We start from the raw sequence: 15,358 nt of genomic DNA on the forward strand, positions 1-15,358 counted from the left end.
CACACACACGCGGACACACCACACGCACACGCACACGCACAGACAGACAGACACAGACACAGACTCAGTCACAGACACAGACACAGACACAGACACAGACACAGACACAGAGACACACGCACAGACACACACACACACACACACACACACACACACACACACAGGCAGAGACACACACAGCAAACACAGACACACACAGTTGCTCTCTCTCTCTTACACACACACACACACAGGAATGTGCCATGTGCCAGAGTGGGAGATTGGGGTGATGTGAGTGTGCACCCCTGATTGTCTAACTGCTTTTTCTAAACCTGATTGTTCAAATCCTTGATTGTGATTGGCTAAAAGCCGTTGTAAAATCCAGCATTACCTTACAATTTGACCTGATTACATTCCATATTACTGCGCAGCGAATGGCAAGGCATTCATATAGCGCATTTCATACCCAGTGTTCCATCTGGCTGTTGCGTTGCTTCAAGGGTTGCGTGGCAACGATTTATTTAGGAACTATAATTTTTAGTGGCGGAAGAATGACGGTTTATCATTAAACTATTGTTTCTTAAATTGAATTGTCTTTATTTATGAAACCATATCAAATATATGTAGTAACAGGTTTAGAAAAGCAATAAGCCCCGCGAGTCCGTGCTTTGCGCTGATTTTAGAACAGGTAAGGGGGTTTAACGGCACTTCGCTTCGCGTCGTGCCTAACAACTCCCTTACCTGTTCTAAAATCAGCGCAAAGCACGGCCTCTTGGGGCTTATTGCTTAAGTCGCACGCTTGCATCACCTTCAAAGTCTGGCACCCAGACGAGGCCTGCTGGAGACAGACCGCTTTGATGCCATCTGATGTTCTTTCTCTAAAGGAAACATTAGTGGCCTGTGCCATCTTCCCCTGCTAAAGCCGCTATCTAAAAGGCCAGACGGTGGTTACCTGATGAATGATGAATGATGAATGATGAAGCAAGTGATGCTCTTGACTACAAACATCATGGGAGAGAGGTCTGTGTGGCCTGCTTTTGTCTCGGATCAAAACTTCTATTATGCCTCAATATAAAGCACAGAGGGCAATTCAATATAAGCCTGTTCAACTTGCATTCACATACTCTTTTGTAGACTTCCTCCACATCACGGTGAACATGTGTTTAGGGATCAGAGAAAGCCTCCTCTCCTGGCACTCACTCTCATCACTTAAAAGTAATACTTAGATGTTCTCAGTGGAATAACACTCAACAACACGTAGCCTCAATATACCAATGAGGCCGTTACCATCTGACCATCACAAGACAGCTAATTAAACTGCAGTCTAACATACTCTAAGAAAAAACAAATAAAGTTTCTTTCTAAATCCTTAATTGGAGCAAAGACTCAAGGTCACCTCAGGTGGGGAACTGCTGTATGCTCCTCCAGTACTAAAAGAATGTTGGAATAAGGGTGAGGCACCTCACAAATGACAGCAGTGTGACATTCAAATGGAAACTTGGTGTATAAACCCTTTATCTTAACTCTGAGGCATACTGCACACAGAAAACGCATTCTAATTGAACACAATAGACTGCTCTGAAAAGGAGAAGAAAACAACAGGATGTTTTTAAAGTGATTCAAAAAATGAATAGGGGAAGAAGTGTGAGCCATTCTGCTCAGATAAATCAGCACAGCTCCACAGACCCAGGGTGTGGCAGGGGCATCCAGACCACATAGAGCTCTGCAGAGCAGGAATGCATAGAGTGGGCTGGGGCCCTTACTGAGGCCCCTGGCTTGGTCTTCAGCTCTTGGCTCTCACTCTCTCCATCTCTCTCTATCTCTCTCTTCTGGTCTCCCCACCACTCAAACTGCCCCCCCCCCCCCATCCCCAGGCTACAACAATGCAGCCCATGGATATGGCCAGAGCCCGGTGGGACTTGAGGCACGCCAGGCATTTTTCTGAAGGACGGGAAAAAAAACCCTGACAGAAACAAACGGCAGAGAGGGACGAGCAAAGGCATGCCAGGCCTGTGGCCACAACTCCCACCCGAGGACGGAGCAGCCTCCCCTGGAGCCGCATTCACGGCCGCTCGCTGGCACCCACTGAGTGCCAGGGGAAAAACAGCTCTCTGTTCCACGGCGGCCATGTTGCCACTCAGGTCACTTCCTTCCCTCAGATGAGGATGAAGAGGAGAAGAGAGCCAGAGGGCTGCAGCACGGCTGAGCAGGGCCTGAGTTTACTCGCCATTACTGCTGCTTCGCTCTTGTAATGAAGAATATGCTTCTGATTTAAATGCCCGGAGAAGTTAGACCAATGCCTTGATGTTTAACCACGGAAAGCATATAATTAATTGGATTTCGAGTGAAGAGAGAAAACTAGAGCTGCTGTTGTGTGGGCAAACATTCATCTGGGTCAGAGGAGCGTTAAACTTTTCCAGGGGTTTCCATAAACTTTAAAACACCTTCATTAGCATTCTAGTCACACTGTGGGTCGTGTTTGTTTGTTTATTTATTTTGTTCCAATCTTTTGCTCTTCTTGTTTGTCGTGTGCTAGAGCTCAACACTGCGCAAGGGCTTCAGTTGCCAAGCGATGATGGAATCGCTGGCTTCGCACCACTGAGAGCTGCTTCGCATTCATGTGTTTACACGCTGGCTGGGAGTGTGTGCGAGCGGTCCACAAAAGAAAAACTCTCTCCATCACTGTCTCTCTCTGCGTCTGCTTCTACCATGCTCGTTTTCTCTAACCTCTCTCGTCACCTCTCCTCTGTTCACCTAAACTGCATGAGCAACAGATTTCTATTTCTCTCTCTCTCTCTCTCATCCCCCTTCTCTCTGTCTATCTATCTTTTCCTCTTATTTCAGGTAAATGGAGTGGGTCAGACAAGGAAGAGGAAGTGAACAGGACAATGGATGCCCAAGCTGTGGTGTAGAGCTTTGTCCCATATGAGAGCACTACTGTGTGTCTAATGTGTGTGTGTGTGTGTGTGTGTCTGTGTGTGTGTGTGTGTGTGTGTGTGTGTGTGTGTGTGTGTGTGTGTGTGTGTGTGTCTGTCTGTCTGTCTGTGTGTGTGTGTGTCTGTGTGTTTTTCTCAGTGAAGCTGCAGTCAGACTGTCAGCTAGTGAGATACGGCCACTCCCGGCGAAGCACAAGTGAACAACAGCACACCCCTCTCAGCAGCTACGGCTGGGAAACAATAGCCACTGTAAGCTACACAGGAATAAGTCCACCAAATCTAACAATAGCTTTTGTTCCCTCTAATTACAGGGCTGAATTTCCCTCATTTCTCGAACCTTTTCACATCTCTCAAATTCATTTGAATTCCATTTCTGCTTTTGTGTTCCGTTCTTCATGGTGAATAGCCTTTCTGACTGAGATGATCTGGAGGGAACTATTTTCAGCAAGATGTTTCAGAATGCACAGCTGTTCTAAAGCCCAGCCAGACTTGTGGTTTGCCCTTGCTTGACTTGAAGTATAAACAGCATGTCATATCCCTTTCCACAGTTCATCTGCGATAATGTCTTTGTTTGCATACAACAACTGAATACCTTTGTCAAAGAATACTGCGAGTAAACGGGAGAAAAAAAAAGAAAGAAAAATAAGTAAGATGCTGTCACAGCTGCATTGACAACCGTTTCCTACGATATGTCTGGACTCAAGACATAGGCAACCCAGTCCCGCCCTGCATTGTAGGACATGCACCACACACACACACACACACACACACACACACACACACACACACACACACACACACACACACACACACACACACACACACACACACACACACACACACACACACACACACACACACACACACACACACACACACACACACACACACACACACACACACACACACACACACACACACAAACAAACAAACAAGCATACATGCACACGTCTTGGACATGACTAATGTCGGAAATGGCTTGCCAGCTGGAAGGCACAACAGAAAGGGCTGCCACTGAGAGATTAGGCTCCAGTCTTGTGTCTTCCCAGTGGCATAATTAACTCATCGTCCTGGGCGCTCCTTAGCCGCGGACGAGCCAACATGAACATTAACACACCAACCCAGCAATCCAGCAAAGTTGAGTCAACTCCCAGGGAGGAAGGGTGCCTTACAACATCAAACGAATTACTTTTGAGCTGATGTCTTTATCGGTCATGTTGGCATTATTACATAGAAGCCGTAAATAGAGTTACCTCTTTAGCACGTTGCCTAAAGCTAGCACATGGAATGAGAGGCGTGCAGGATGGGGTTTCATTCAAACTCATGAGTGGCCACTAAGCAGTGACACACACACACACACACACACACCCACACTCACACACACCCACACACACACTCAGACTCCAGCCTCAGCCCCAGCTGCTAACACACTCCCTGATTGTCTGTCCAGATGGTCAAGGCAAGTGACGTGGGCTTTGGGGTTCAATAACCTCCACTAACACACACATGCTCAATCTTACCGTACCCATATCCGCCCGCATCACACACACACACACACACACACATGTAATCACTCAGGCCACATCCACCAGTGAACATCTATATTACTCAGATTTCAAACTTTTCTCAAACTGAACTGAATGTGATTGGTCCATCTCAGAGGAGAAGCGCAGGTCTAGCTGTGAGGACACACACTGAGATCCATCCGCCAATGTCAGATGAGCCCAATTAGAGAGAGTCCAATACCAGACAGTCCAGTCAGTTCTGTAAATCCACCAGGGGTTGCAAGCCCAGGTTTGGGTATAGACAGGCCTCCCCCGTGGCTCTAGTTAATCATCCTAGTCCAGTCATACTCAAGTAGCGGCCCGCGGGCCTTTTGTGGCCCGCGGGGTGTCTATTAATGGCCCTCGAGCTGTTTTGAAAAGTTTTTTTAATTATTTAAAAAAAAAAAAAAAAAAAAAAAAACGCGCGCCGCGATCTCAATACGAGGCTGGGTGTTGCGATAAACAGATAGCAATCACACCATATCAGCCCAGGTTTGAAGCATTGGCCAAAGAAAGCAGAGGCCAATTCTCCCATTAAAGGGGACATGCGAGAAATGTGAAATAGTTTGGTAAACAAAGCACAAAAATGAGCTGTCTGAAGGCTATTTGTTTAATAACATGGTTAATAACAGGGTTATGTTTGGTTTTATTTAGTTATTTATTTTAATATATGCCCAAATTAAAATTATATTTTTTATTTTAGGAACTATTTTTGTTTTTAATAAAAAGGAAATGTTATGTTATAAAATGTTGTAAATGTATACGTTATGTTATGATACGTTATCGGACGTACACGGTCCCAATAAATGGCCCCTTGAGTCACTGAATTTTTTTTTTGTGGCCCCTCATCATTTCTACTTGAGTACCCCTGTCCTAGTCTGTGACCTTAAGGTGGATGGACGTGAGATGGGGGATTCATGTACTTCACGGCGTAGGTGAGGCAAAAACACAGAAGCCATTTTTTCTTTCTTGAACTTGGACTAGTTACAATAAATCATATAGTACATCATATTACTAACTAATCCAACTAATCTAGAGACCACTATAAAGTTCCGCTAAGAGAGAGAGAAAGAGAGCGTAAGAGATGGAGAGAAAGAGTGAGAGAGTGAAAGAAGGAGGGAGGGTGCGTCAGAACAATGGTGTCAAAGCCAAGAACACTGGGGGCACTGATCACTTCTGCCTCTCCAACAATATAAGCTTTTGAGCAGCCAGGGCGATGTGTTGCCGAGGCGATGTGCTGTTGTCTTACTGGGCCAGTACCAGTGTGTGGTAGCTACGGTAACCGAAACAAGCACAGGGGCTCTATTAGACTCCTTCAGGAGCACAAGGAGGAAGGGAAACAGGGCCGGTATGTGTTTAGCACAGACACTGCCCAGATCGATTTCAATGCTCAGGGAACAAATGGCCACAAACCAGCACCAGTAATTACAGTGTGCAGGGTGTACGGAAGAACGTGTATCTTAATCTGCAGTATGACCATGATCCCAGCTCAGACTCAAACCTTGGTTGGAAAAATGTGTTTTCAATTTCGATTATGCTCTCGCTCTTGCTCTCTCTCTCTCTTTTTCTCTCTCACTCTCTCTATCTCTCTCTCTCACACACACACACACACTTGCACACACACACTCACACAAAAAAAACGTAATGGGCCACCACTAAAATTGAAAAAAAGAATAGAAAAGAAAGTGCAGAAAAATAATGTATTTTCAACACCAGAAATATGTTGAACCTCCAGGGTTGATAAGGGTGCATTTTGATTCTTGCCACATAAGAATATAATACAGCACTTTCTGGTTCAAAAAGGTGATGGTTATTTTCCCCTGTTTCAAAGGCACCCGCTTTCACTCTCTTTCTAAAGATAATTCCAGGAATAGAGTTAAGATGAACCACACAAAACAAACAACACCCACACGCACACGCACACGCACACGCACACAAACATCCCTGTGTGGTAGGATTGGCATTAACGTATTTCCTACATCGAAAAAAAGAAAGCGACATTTGTGGATATTTTCAGACAATAACGCCACCTGTGACCTGACACGCTTTACCGATCCGGCTGTAAAGCTCTCACAGGCTGAAGGGAGGGATGACAAAAAGAGGCAGATGAAAGAGAGGACCAATAATCCGGGCCCTCCATACAGCTCATACTAAGGGTCGCCGTGGCAACAAGTGTGCATTAAGATTCCATTAGTGTGCAGCCCTGGCTTCCCCTCGGTGGACATGAGGCACAGTCCTCACCACGCACCTACACACACCCTCAGCAGCCTGCATTGGTGGAAGGCTGATGGTAAAGTAAGGACAAGGGGACAACTTCATTAACAGCCAGTCATCATTTTAGCACAAGCTTAAATATTTGCAGGCTTATCTGTGTGGCAGTTTAATCATCTTGGTTTCATCTTTTATCCATGGATCTTGGACTATTGTTTGAAATGCTTTGTTCATCATTGTCAATATTGTGTCTGTTGCTCTTGTCGACATTTTAATTAGGGTTTTTCATTAGTACTTCTGTATTTTTTCATCCTGTGCATAATCCCCTTAGGCTCTTGCCAGAATTAGACTACAGTTATTATCAGTAAAAGTATTTGAGAGTTATGCTTTCAATTACAATTAAGAAACAAAACATACTTTGGAAACTGCTAGAAAAAAGTATTTTTGCTTGTCTGAAGTCAAAAGTATATCTTAATGCATATGCATGCATGCCCAAAGGCTTCTTTTTAACTTAGCTACATTGGCAGCCTTACAGAGACATATCCTTCAGAAGTTTCTGAGCCAGCCTCTATTTGAAACGGATCACAGACTAAGAGGCAATGGGACTCCAGGATATCAGTCTGGAATCAGAATGCAGGAAACAGGTTGGGAAGAGTACAGAGAGGGAGGGGAGGGCAAGGACAGAAAACGGATTTACAATCTTAGGCTAGCGCTAGCTTGATCAGCAGGTCTTGCATGTCGATTTTAAACAATCCCAAATCTTGTTGTGATTACATACAGACACAGTGCTCAGAGCTCGAGCCCATACATTTGATATCATTATTTTGCTCTCCTCTCTGACACATTACCATAGCTCTAACTAAAAGACAAGACTGAAACCTAAATGTGAAGAGCCTGCTCTAAGTCCGTTTCATTTTCCAGCTGACCTTTTGTATAGACACCACTTAACGATATTAGTAACAAGCGAAGGAATGGCCTAATGAATGTAAAGGAAAAGGAGGTGGAGAGATGATGTGAAAGAAAGGACAGATAAGCACAAAGAGAAAGAGAGAGGGAGCGAAAGAGAGAGAAAGAGTGAGAAAGCCCATTTTACTTAAAATAATGAGCAGAGATGCCTAACAAAATCACCCGCTGTAGAATCAATATGCCAATAACAATACACAAATTCATTACGGAAATCCAGAAAGAAAAATCCAGAAGGTCAGGTCCCAAACAGAATAAAAAATACAGGAACACAGCTCACGTCCTAAATGAGTTATGCAGAAAACAGTGGACTTTGTTGACAATTACCTTGAGGGGACTAGTTGTGCATAAAAACAGGATGTCCTTCATATCTTTGCCAAAATTCTGACTTTCAAATAAGCTTGAAAGTAGTGCTTTATCCGCATGTCTACAGACGCATTTCTATTCAAATCTAATTTCTTTATGACTTGAACCTTTCATAATGGCACAGTAGTCTAGCGGACCACCCAACCATCTTCTCACTGAAGGCCAGCTTTGCTAACAGGCCATGCTACCTTGACCCATGAGAGCAAACCATGGCCTCACAAACACGCTGAGATGAGAATACCAATACCCTGTCGTGGGTTGCATAACCTCCACAGACTCTCCCCTCTCTTGCTGCCTATCAGTACATCAAGGAGCGAACACAACAAAGTGCTTAAACTCCTACATACTCCTGCGTAAGCAATCTAGTCTTACTCCAGAGGACATAATACTATGAGTGGGCAAAAGGCTAAGGTGAATCATCCCATCCAGGTTACAAAACCTGTTTTGGGTAGACAAACACTTTTAACTGACAAACAGGCAGAATTTTCTTGTGTCTTCCTCGTTAGATGCCATGTTGCTGGCCTAAATGGGGCAACCACTGCTCCAAATTCAGAGAGGGAGGATCAGGGTGGCTGGCACATGGGCTGGCACATATGTGCTTGCACTGGACAGTTGGAAGTGGATCATGAAACCAATGAGAAAAAGAGTCAATTGTGGGCATGTCTGGGCATTCTGTGAGCACAGGCTCAGGAGGAAGGGGAGGTTTGTGGAGAAAACAACAACATGCAACATTGGGGGCTCAAGCTGCGGATGGATATAGGTCTGTAGAGAGGGTTCTTATTCCCACAGCTTGTGCCCTGCACTAGGTCTGTAGAGAGGGGATTTCCCACATCTTGTGCCCTGCACGTCTCCAGAAGGCAAAGTAAATGTGGTAGTGACCGTGGCGATTTTGAATGGAAACCCTGGTGAGAGAGGACTTGGCACATAGGTCAAAGCAGCAGGGATAATGGACTCCTAATGGGCTTTTAAAAGGACACTGATCGGATGGAAGTGTGTTTGCCCAGTGCTGGAGCAGCTCGGCAAACAAGCGGTCTGGCCTGAGCGACAGGACGGCGCGGCCGGGTGCCCTGAACTCTCCCAGAACCCAGGCGGGGCAGAGTGGAGCGCTGATGACAAGTCAAACATATCAAGCACTAAACACTTACATACGCTAACTCAACCACATCAAGGCTTGTTTGTGTATATGTGTGTGTCCACAAGTACACATCTATATGCTCAAATACACACCCACACACATACATCTGTAACCAATGGAACCACAAACTCGCTCATAAAACTCCCACGGACTCCTCCACGGTAAGGACACAGATGAGTGCCAGGGTATTCCCCTCTTCACAACTGTTTCACAGTAGACAACCTGACCCCTCGCCCCCCTCACCCCTGCCACACACCCCTACTTCCACTCTCACAACATCGCCAAAAGCTGAAGAATCTAGGCCCTGATAATGTTATTCCATCAGGTAATCCATTAACCAAACCAAAGATACAGGGCCACAACCGCACAAACCCCGGAACAGACTGTACGTTTTTTACTGTTGCCCATTACCAACCACCCACTCAGCATCCGCCGCATTAATAAAATGACCTCAGCCACCCACTCTGGCCATACTGGAGACTGCCGAGCAACAGTGACAAGGGCCAAATTAAAACACGCCTTCATCCCCGATTGCGCAATAATCATGATTAAACTTAAAAGGTCAGTCTTTATTTTAACGAGATGACCTCCCGTGACACCGGCCACATGGCTCTGAAAAAAGAGCCCATCTCTGCGGGCGGTTATCACAGCTGAAGGTTTCACAGATAAGCTTAGGAACACCTGTTTGAAGTCTAGACAAGGACCTGGCAAGTCCAGCTGGATTTCAGTTTGATACTGAGGATGTGAGCAGCCAAGGGGGGACTGACCTTGTGCACCAGGTTAGACAAGCTCCAAACTGTCATCTAATATATCCACATAGAGCATACACATAAAAAACCAGGGTGATATTCAGAGGCAATTAGATCCAGGGCAGTGTGTGTATGTGTGCAACTACAACTAATTCAGAATTCTTATTGGAATTGGGCATAAATATTAGGCAAATACACTTCATAATACCCCCTAAAATATAAATACACTTCATAATACCCCCCAAAATACAAAATATGCTACTTTTATGGTATATAAGCTGCAACTTGAAGACAAAGCAAACATTGGCAGGACTTCAGAAAAGCCCCGTAAATTCCATCGATATTAAATTTCACATTTTGGAGGCTAATTAGCCACAAACAGCAACCTCCAAGAAACACTAAGGGCCGAAACGTTAAGGCATTGTCCAAATACATTCCCACAGTTGGCTCATTTTCGATTGATTTCTAATCTCCATTGTTCTGCCGACGTGTTGCAGATGGAAGGCTAACATAGATGTTCTTGTCTCCAGGCAGAGATTGACTCACAATAGCGACATCTGTTTACCCATGGAGCTCCGTTGTTTGTTCCCAGAGCTGATCAATGCAGGGCGTTATACACTCAGGGCTACAATTGGCAGGTGAGGGTTACAGGATTAAAGATCAATTTGAATGTTTTTGAGTCTGGTGTGCCAACCCCTCTAATGCGATCTGGAGCGTTCATGAAAGGAGTTATCTGATAGGAGCTAGAGAGAAAATGGCTTTGATGAATGCAAAGGGCCTCACTGGCCATAAGACGGATACATGCGCACATGTATTATCTCCCTCACTCTCTCCCTCACTCTCTCTCTCACACACACACACACATATATATAACCCATATAGACACGGCACAACAATACTCAGCACTGATCAGTGGCTGCAAACACACAGGCTGCACTCCGAGCTCTAATGACACTGGGATGTCATCTAGCTTGTCCATTGACTCATCTTGGGAGTCACCTGATGACAGTGTAGCCCTCCACTTCTTTCAATGACACACAGAAAAAAAATACCCTTTACTCAATTCACTCTCGTTCTCTCTCTCACCCCCTCTTTCTATATCACCCCCTCTTTGCAACAGGCTCAGTCCATCCTGCAAATAGCCATAAGAATGAGTCCCTGTGAAAATGGCTTTTCCATTGATTCAGTGTTCATGGCAACATGAGATGACTGCATGGGAAGAGGTTGGAGCAGGGGCTTTCATCTTTGTCATCTCTCTCTCTCTCTTGCTCTCTGTCTCTCGGTTTCTCGGTCTCTCTGTCTCTCTTTCTCTCTTTTTCTTTCTCTCTCTCGCGCTCTCACTCTGCTCTGTATTCTGTCCTCTGTTCTTCCTCTTCCTACCATGGTTCAGTCATGGGTGTATTTGGAATAGACAGATGTGTGTGTCGTGCTTACAGAGTGCAGCATCTATCAGCACCTTACTGTCCCCAAACCCTGGGGGCTGCCGAGAGACATATGTGTGTGTGTGTGTGTGTGTGTGTGTGTGTGTGTGTGTGTGTGTGTGTGTGTGTGTGTGTGTGTGTGTGTGTGTGTGTGGCCCTGGGGTCCGATGTGGGTTGAATAGGGTTGATGTAGACACAGACACACACACACACACACACTGTCATTCACACTCTCACTCGCACTTTCACACCCATGCAGATAAATGTGTAAAGATCTGCCTTACAGCGTGCATTCTGGATTTCAAAAGACTGTGACTGCTTGTTGCTGGCTGTGCTGAGACTCATCTATCTACCTTCTACTACTGAACAGATCCTTGGGGAGCCACAGCCCAATCCAGCTGGCATTAACACAACCAGACTCTACTTATGCAGGGACATCACATTTTACTGTATAGATTATCTAGACTGTGTACCAACATAAGCAGTGCTATCTGAACCAAATAATGTCTTCGATATCGCTTTGGACTGGAATGAAGCCATCAAGGGCTTCACCCTCTATGACCTTACAACCCAGCAGAGGGAGTTGGGCCTGAATGTCAGGGACCAGAGGGAGAATCAGCACTGAACCACACTGAACACATTACAGCACAGGCTGCTGAAGCCATAACAGCCTCTGATGCTTCCCACAAAATCTGTGAAAATACAGCAGCACATGGAGCCATGGAGGTCGTCTCACTCTGTACCTGTTCAGCAGTCCCAGGCGAGTCCTGGACGAGTGCGAACCGAAATATATAAATCATCCAAATTGGAGGGTGACGGTTCAAAGCAATTTACACTTTTGGTAAAACCAGACAAAGCAAACTAATTGGCGCACATTCACATTGAGACTCGCTAGTGCGAGGATTAAGCTGCGAGAGCGAGGCAGATTCAGCTGGCTGCACCATTCAGTCATCAATCAGATTAGGCTGACATGATCCCAGAGGATAAGCAGAGCAGGGTTTCTTAATGTCATCACATTGATCCCTGAACTGAGTCACTTCTGGGGGCTTTCTCATGTCCTACAAGCAAGACAGCTGTTGCCTTTTTTTTTTTTGGTTGAGCAAAAGAGGTGTTTGTACAGAGCCTTGCTCACAGGGACTCCTTACATTTACATTTTACATGGAGTCATTTGGCAGACGCGTTGGTCCAGAGCGATGTACAATAATGAAGATTCCTGGTAAGTACCTGGTTTCCAATGGAACGCAAGCCCTCCTATTTACCTTCTGCATCCTTTTTTCTCATCTGTATCCTATTATAGCCGCTTTTAACAATTACAGATAAATGTGCCTCGGATTCTTTGAACTCAAAAAGGTACTTTAAAAAAAAATAAGAAGAAAAGAGCTCTTTGTTTACCATGCTTTCAGGGTTATATTTGTACTCGGCGACACTTGCGTAAATGCCTCAATTTTCCCACAACTCATCTCCCCTGGTCTAGGGAAAGAAACATGGCGTTCTACAAACACCGGGATGGCATCATTGAGACTTATTAACAAATCCCCTTATCTACGTAAGGGAATGATGATGAATGCATCTCTCACATCCTCTCACAGATCTGCCTAGTGTGTGAACACCACCGTCTGTCCTCTAAGTGCCCAGTAACCGGGAGAGAACGACAGCAAAAGGGCCTTTAGAGAGAAAGACGAGAGCTCACAACCCCACCCTACCCGACGGGGTTATTGCCTCCTCAATGGACCGTCTCATCATGGATGGATAAACGGCTAGCGGAGTCCAGTGGCTGTGGCCAGAGGAGTGGAGAAGAGACGAGAAGGAAACTGACCAATGCCCTCCTCTGTTGAGGGGAGATAATGCATCAGAGGCCTGGACAGCCTTTCCTCTCCTAGAGTTTTCTCATTGGCCCCTTATAGAATACAGCAGTATGTAATAAGCACATGGACAGTTATATGTGCTTTGAGATGCTTTTTTATTTCTTCTATTTTCATAACAAAGATAGGGAAATAGATAGATAGATAGATAGATAGATAGATAGATAGATAGATCATTTATTTATACAGAGGGAAATTAAGGAGTGAATTTAGAATGTATTTATTGTGTCTATATCCCAGCATGACTATTCTCCACAGTCATTCGGTGATGTCGCACTCGCACAGTAGTTTTTAAAGATTGAAAAAAGCTTGTCTTACCAAAAACCTCATCATGGGACTCCATCTCAGTTATATTCTGGCCTTCTGGTTGTAGTGCGGGTTCCTTGAGAGAGAGAGAGAGAGAGAGAGAAAAAAAAAGAGATAGAAATAAGGCATAAATAACAGGAAGTAAAGGTGCCATGGCAACAGTGAGGACATTTTATTACCGTGCACAAACCTCTGAATATGTGGATGCCGCAATTAGTTGTGTTACCATGTAGGCTCCATTAGCCTGGGACAAAAGGCAAGCAAATACACAGTCTCTGGAACAAAAGCTTAATACTAAAAGCTTTCCTTAATGTATCACCCATCACCTCTACTTTTACAACCAACTCATGACTGTCTATGGCAAGGTGTGTGTGTGTGTGTGTGTGTGTGTGTGTGTGAGTGTTAGGGATGAGCATCACTGAGGCTGATGCAATATGAATCTCAATGCATTGCCAATGATCCGATACTTTAACACATTCAACACAGTTTGAGTCAACCCAATAATGCAATCCAATGCAATATGATAGGAAGCAAAAGAATATGATGAGATGCAATTCAATATGGTACAGTAAAAATGATTTAATTACTTTAAAAAGTATATTTTGTAACAGTATGCCTTTAGTGCAGTACGCTGCATTTCCTGAATAGGTCCACCATAGAAATAGGATGTAGTTTAGTGATGAAGGTGTTTGGTGCCATTGGTGGTCCTCAAGCTTCTGATCGTTAAGCTGATGGCTTGTACTTGATATACTGCTAAATTATCAGCTGATTTATCTACTAGCGTTGTTTTCTGCAATTCAGAAAAATCTTAATCCCCCGGATAGCCTGCCTTCACTACCATAGACAGGAGTTACAGAGTCAACAGGAGATCAATATTTTATCATAAATCCTGGTTAGACCTTACCATCTTACCTCTTCTTATATAGAAGCGTTAGTTGCCTGATCTGCTGGGCTAATTCGCAGAGTGAACTTAATGCTGACATCCAACATTGTTACCTGGCCACATCCAATACTTTTATTTAGGGTGTAAATAATTCACGGTGTCGGTGGTTTCTTCATTTGTAAACAATAGTGTGGCTTCTAAATGCTGGCATCCAGAATTAGCAGCAGTCAGCCATGCTGACACAATCACACTAATTACACTGAAGAAGGGCTTTAGTGTGATTGCTTACGCCATTGATCGAGTGATCACACTTACCAAATAAGTGAACAAGATAATATCTCTTTCCATCATCAGCACCAATCTGATACGAGGCGAAAAGAGAGGATGGAAAAATCAGGATTAAAAGAAAGAGAGAAAAAGAGAGTGTGTGAATAATCACCCAGGTCAGTCTCCTGATAACTAATGATACTACATCCTGTCCCCATCCCACAGGCCACGCATCAGAAGGCACACCATCAGCTTCCACAAAAGCCTCTGATTACATGAGAGTGAGGCCGCCTGGAGCTCTACTCTGGAATATCCCTGGAGGAAGGCTCTTACGGTCTCCCTGGAGGGGGATCTGAGCTTGAGAGAGAAAGCCTTCTATGCCATGACTTAAAAAAAAATGCTATCTTAGCGCTAGGCTAACAGATGCTAATACGGACCCAAGCTGCTTCCCCTTTGCTAGCTTCCTGAAGGGCTGGATGTGTAGGCAATCAAGAGTGCATTCAAACCCTCCTGTTGACTTCAATCATCCCGAACATCCTTTATCATCTTTTCTTTTGTATTTGAGCTGTCAATGGGCTTAGGGTTATTCATGTCATTTACCTTCAGAGCGCAAAGAAGCAAAGGCCAATTTAGCAGGAAAAAGGTACAATACGGATTAGAATGGTGAATAAAAAAGAAACAGGCAAAAGAAAAGAGATGAACAACTCAGCTTGTTTTGATGTTGCCACTTTCACCT

General features: G+C 44.6%; 1 protein-coding gene across 1 annotated transcript in view; it reads right to left on the reverse strand.

The window, feature by feature from the left end:
- The window catches only part of LOC308380247 (myelin basic protein-like), a gene marked incomplete at its 3' end in the record, with an annotated part of 17,647 nt that extends 4,104 nt beyond the window's left edge, over nucleotides 1-13,543 (reverse strand). Inside the window, exon 1 of the mRNA XM_080857528.1 lies at nucleotides 13,485-13,543. Coding sequence (XP_080713654.1) covers nucleotides 13,485-13,509 — 25 coding nt within the window. The 5' untranslated portion in view covers nucleotides 13,510-13,543. The remainder of the gene's footprint in view (nucleotides 1-13,484) is intronic.
- Nucleotides 13,544-15,358: the final 1,815 nt, after the last annotated feature.

This window comes from Sprattus sprattus (genome assembly GCF_963457725.1).
Source record: "Sprattus sprattus genome assembly, chromosome: 19".
In the NCBI taxonomy this organism is placed as follows: Eukaryota; Metazoa; Chordata; class Actinopteri; order Clupeiformes; family Clupeidae; genus Sprattus; species Sprattus sprattus.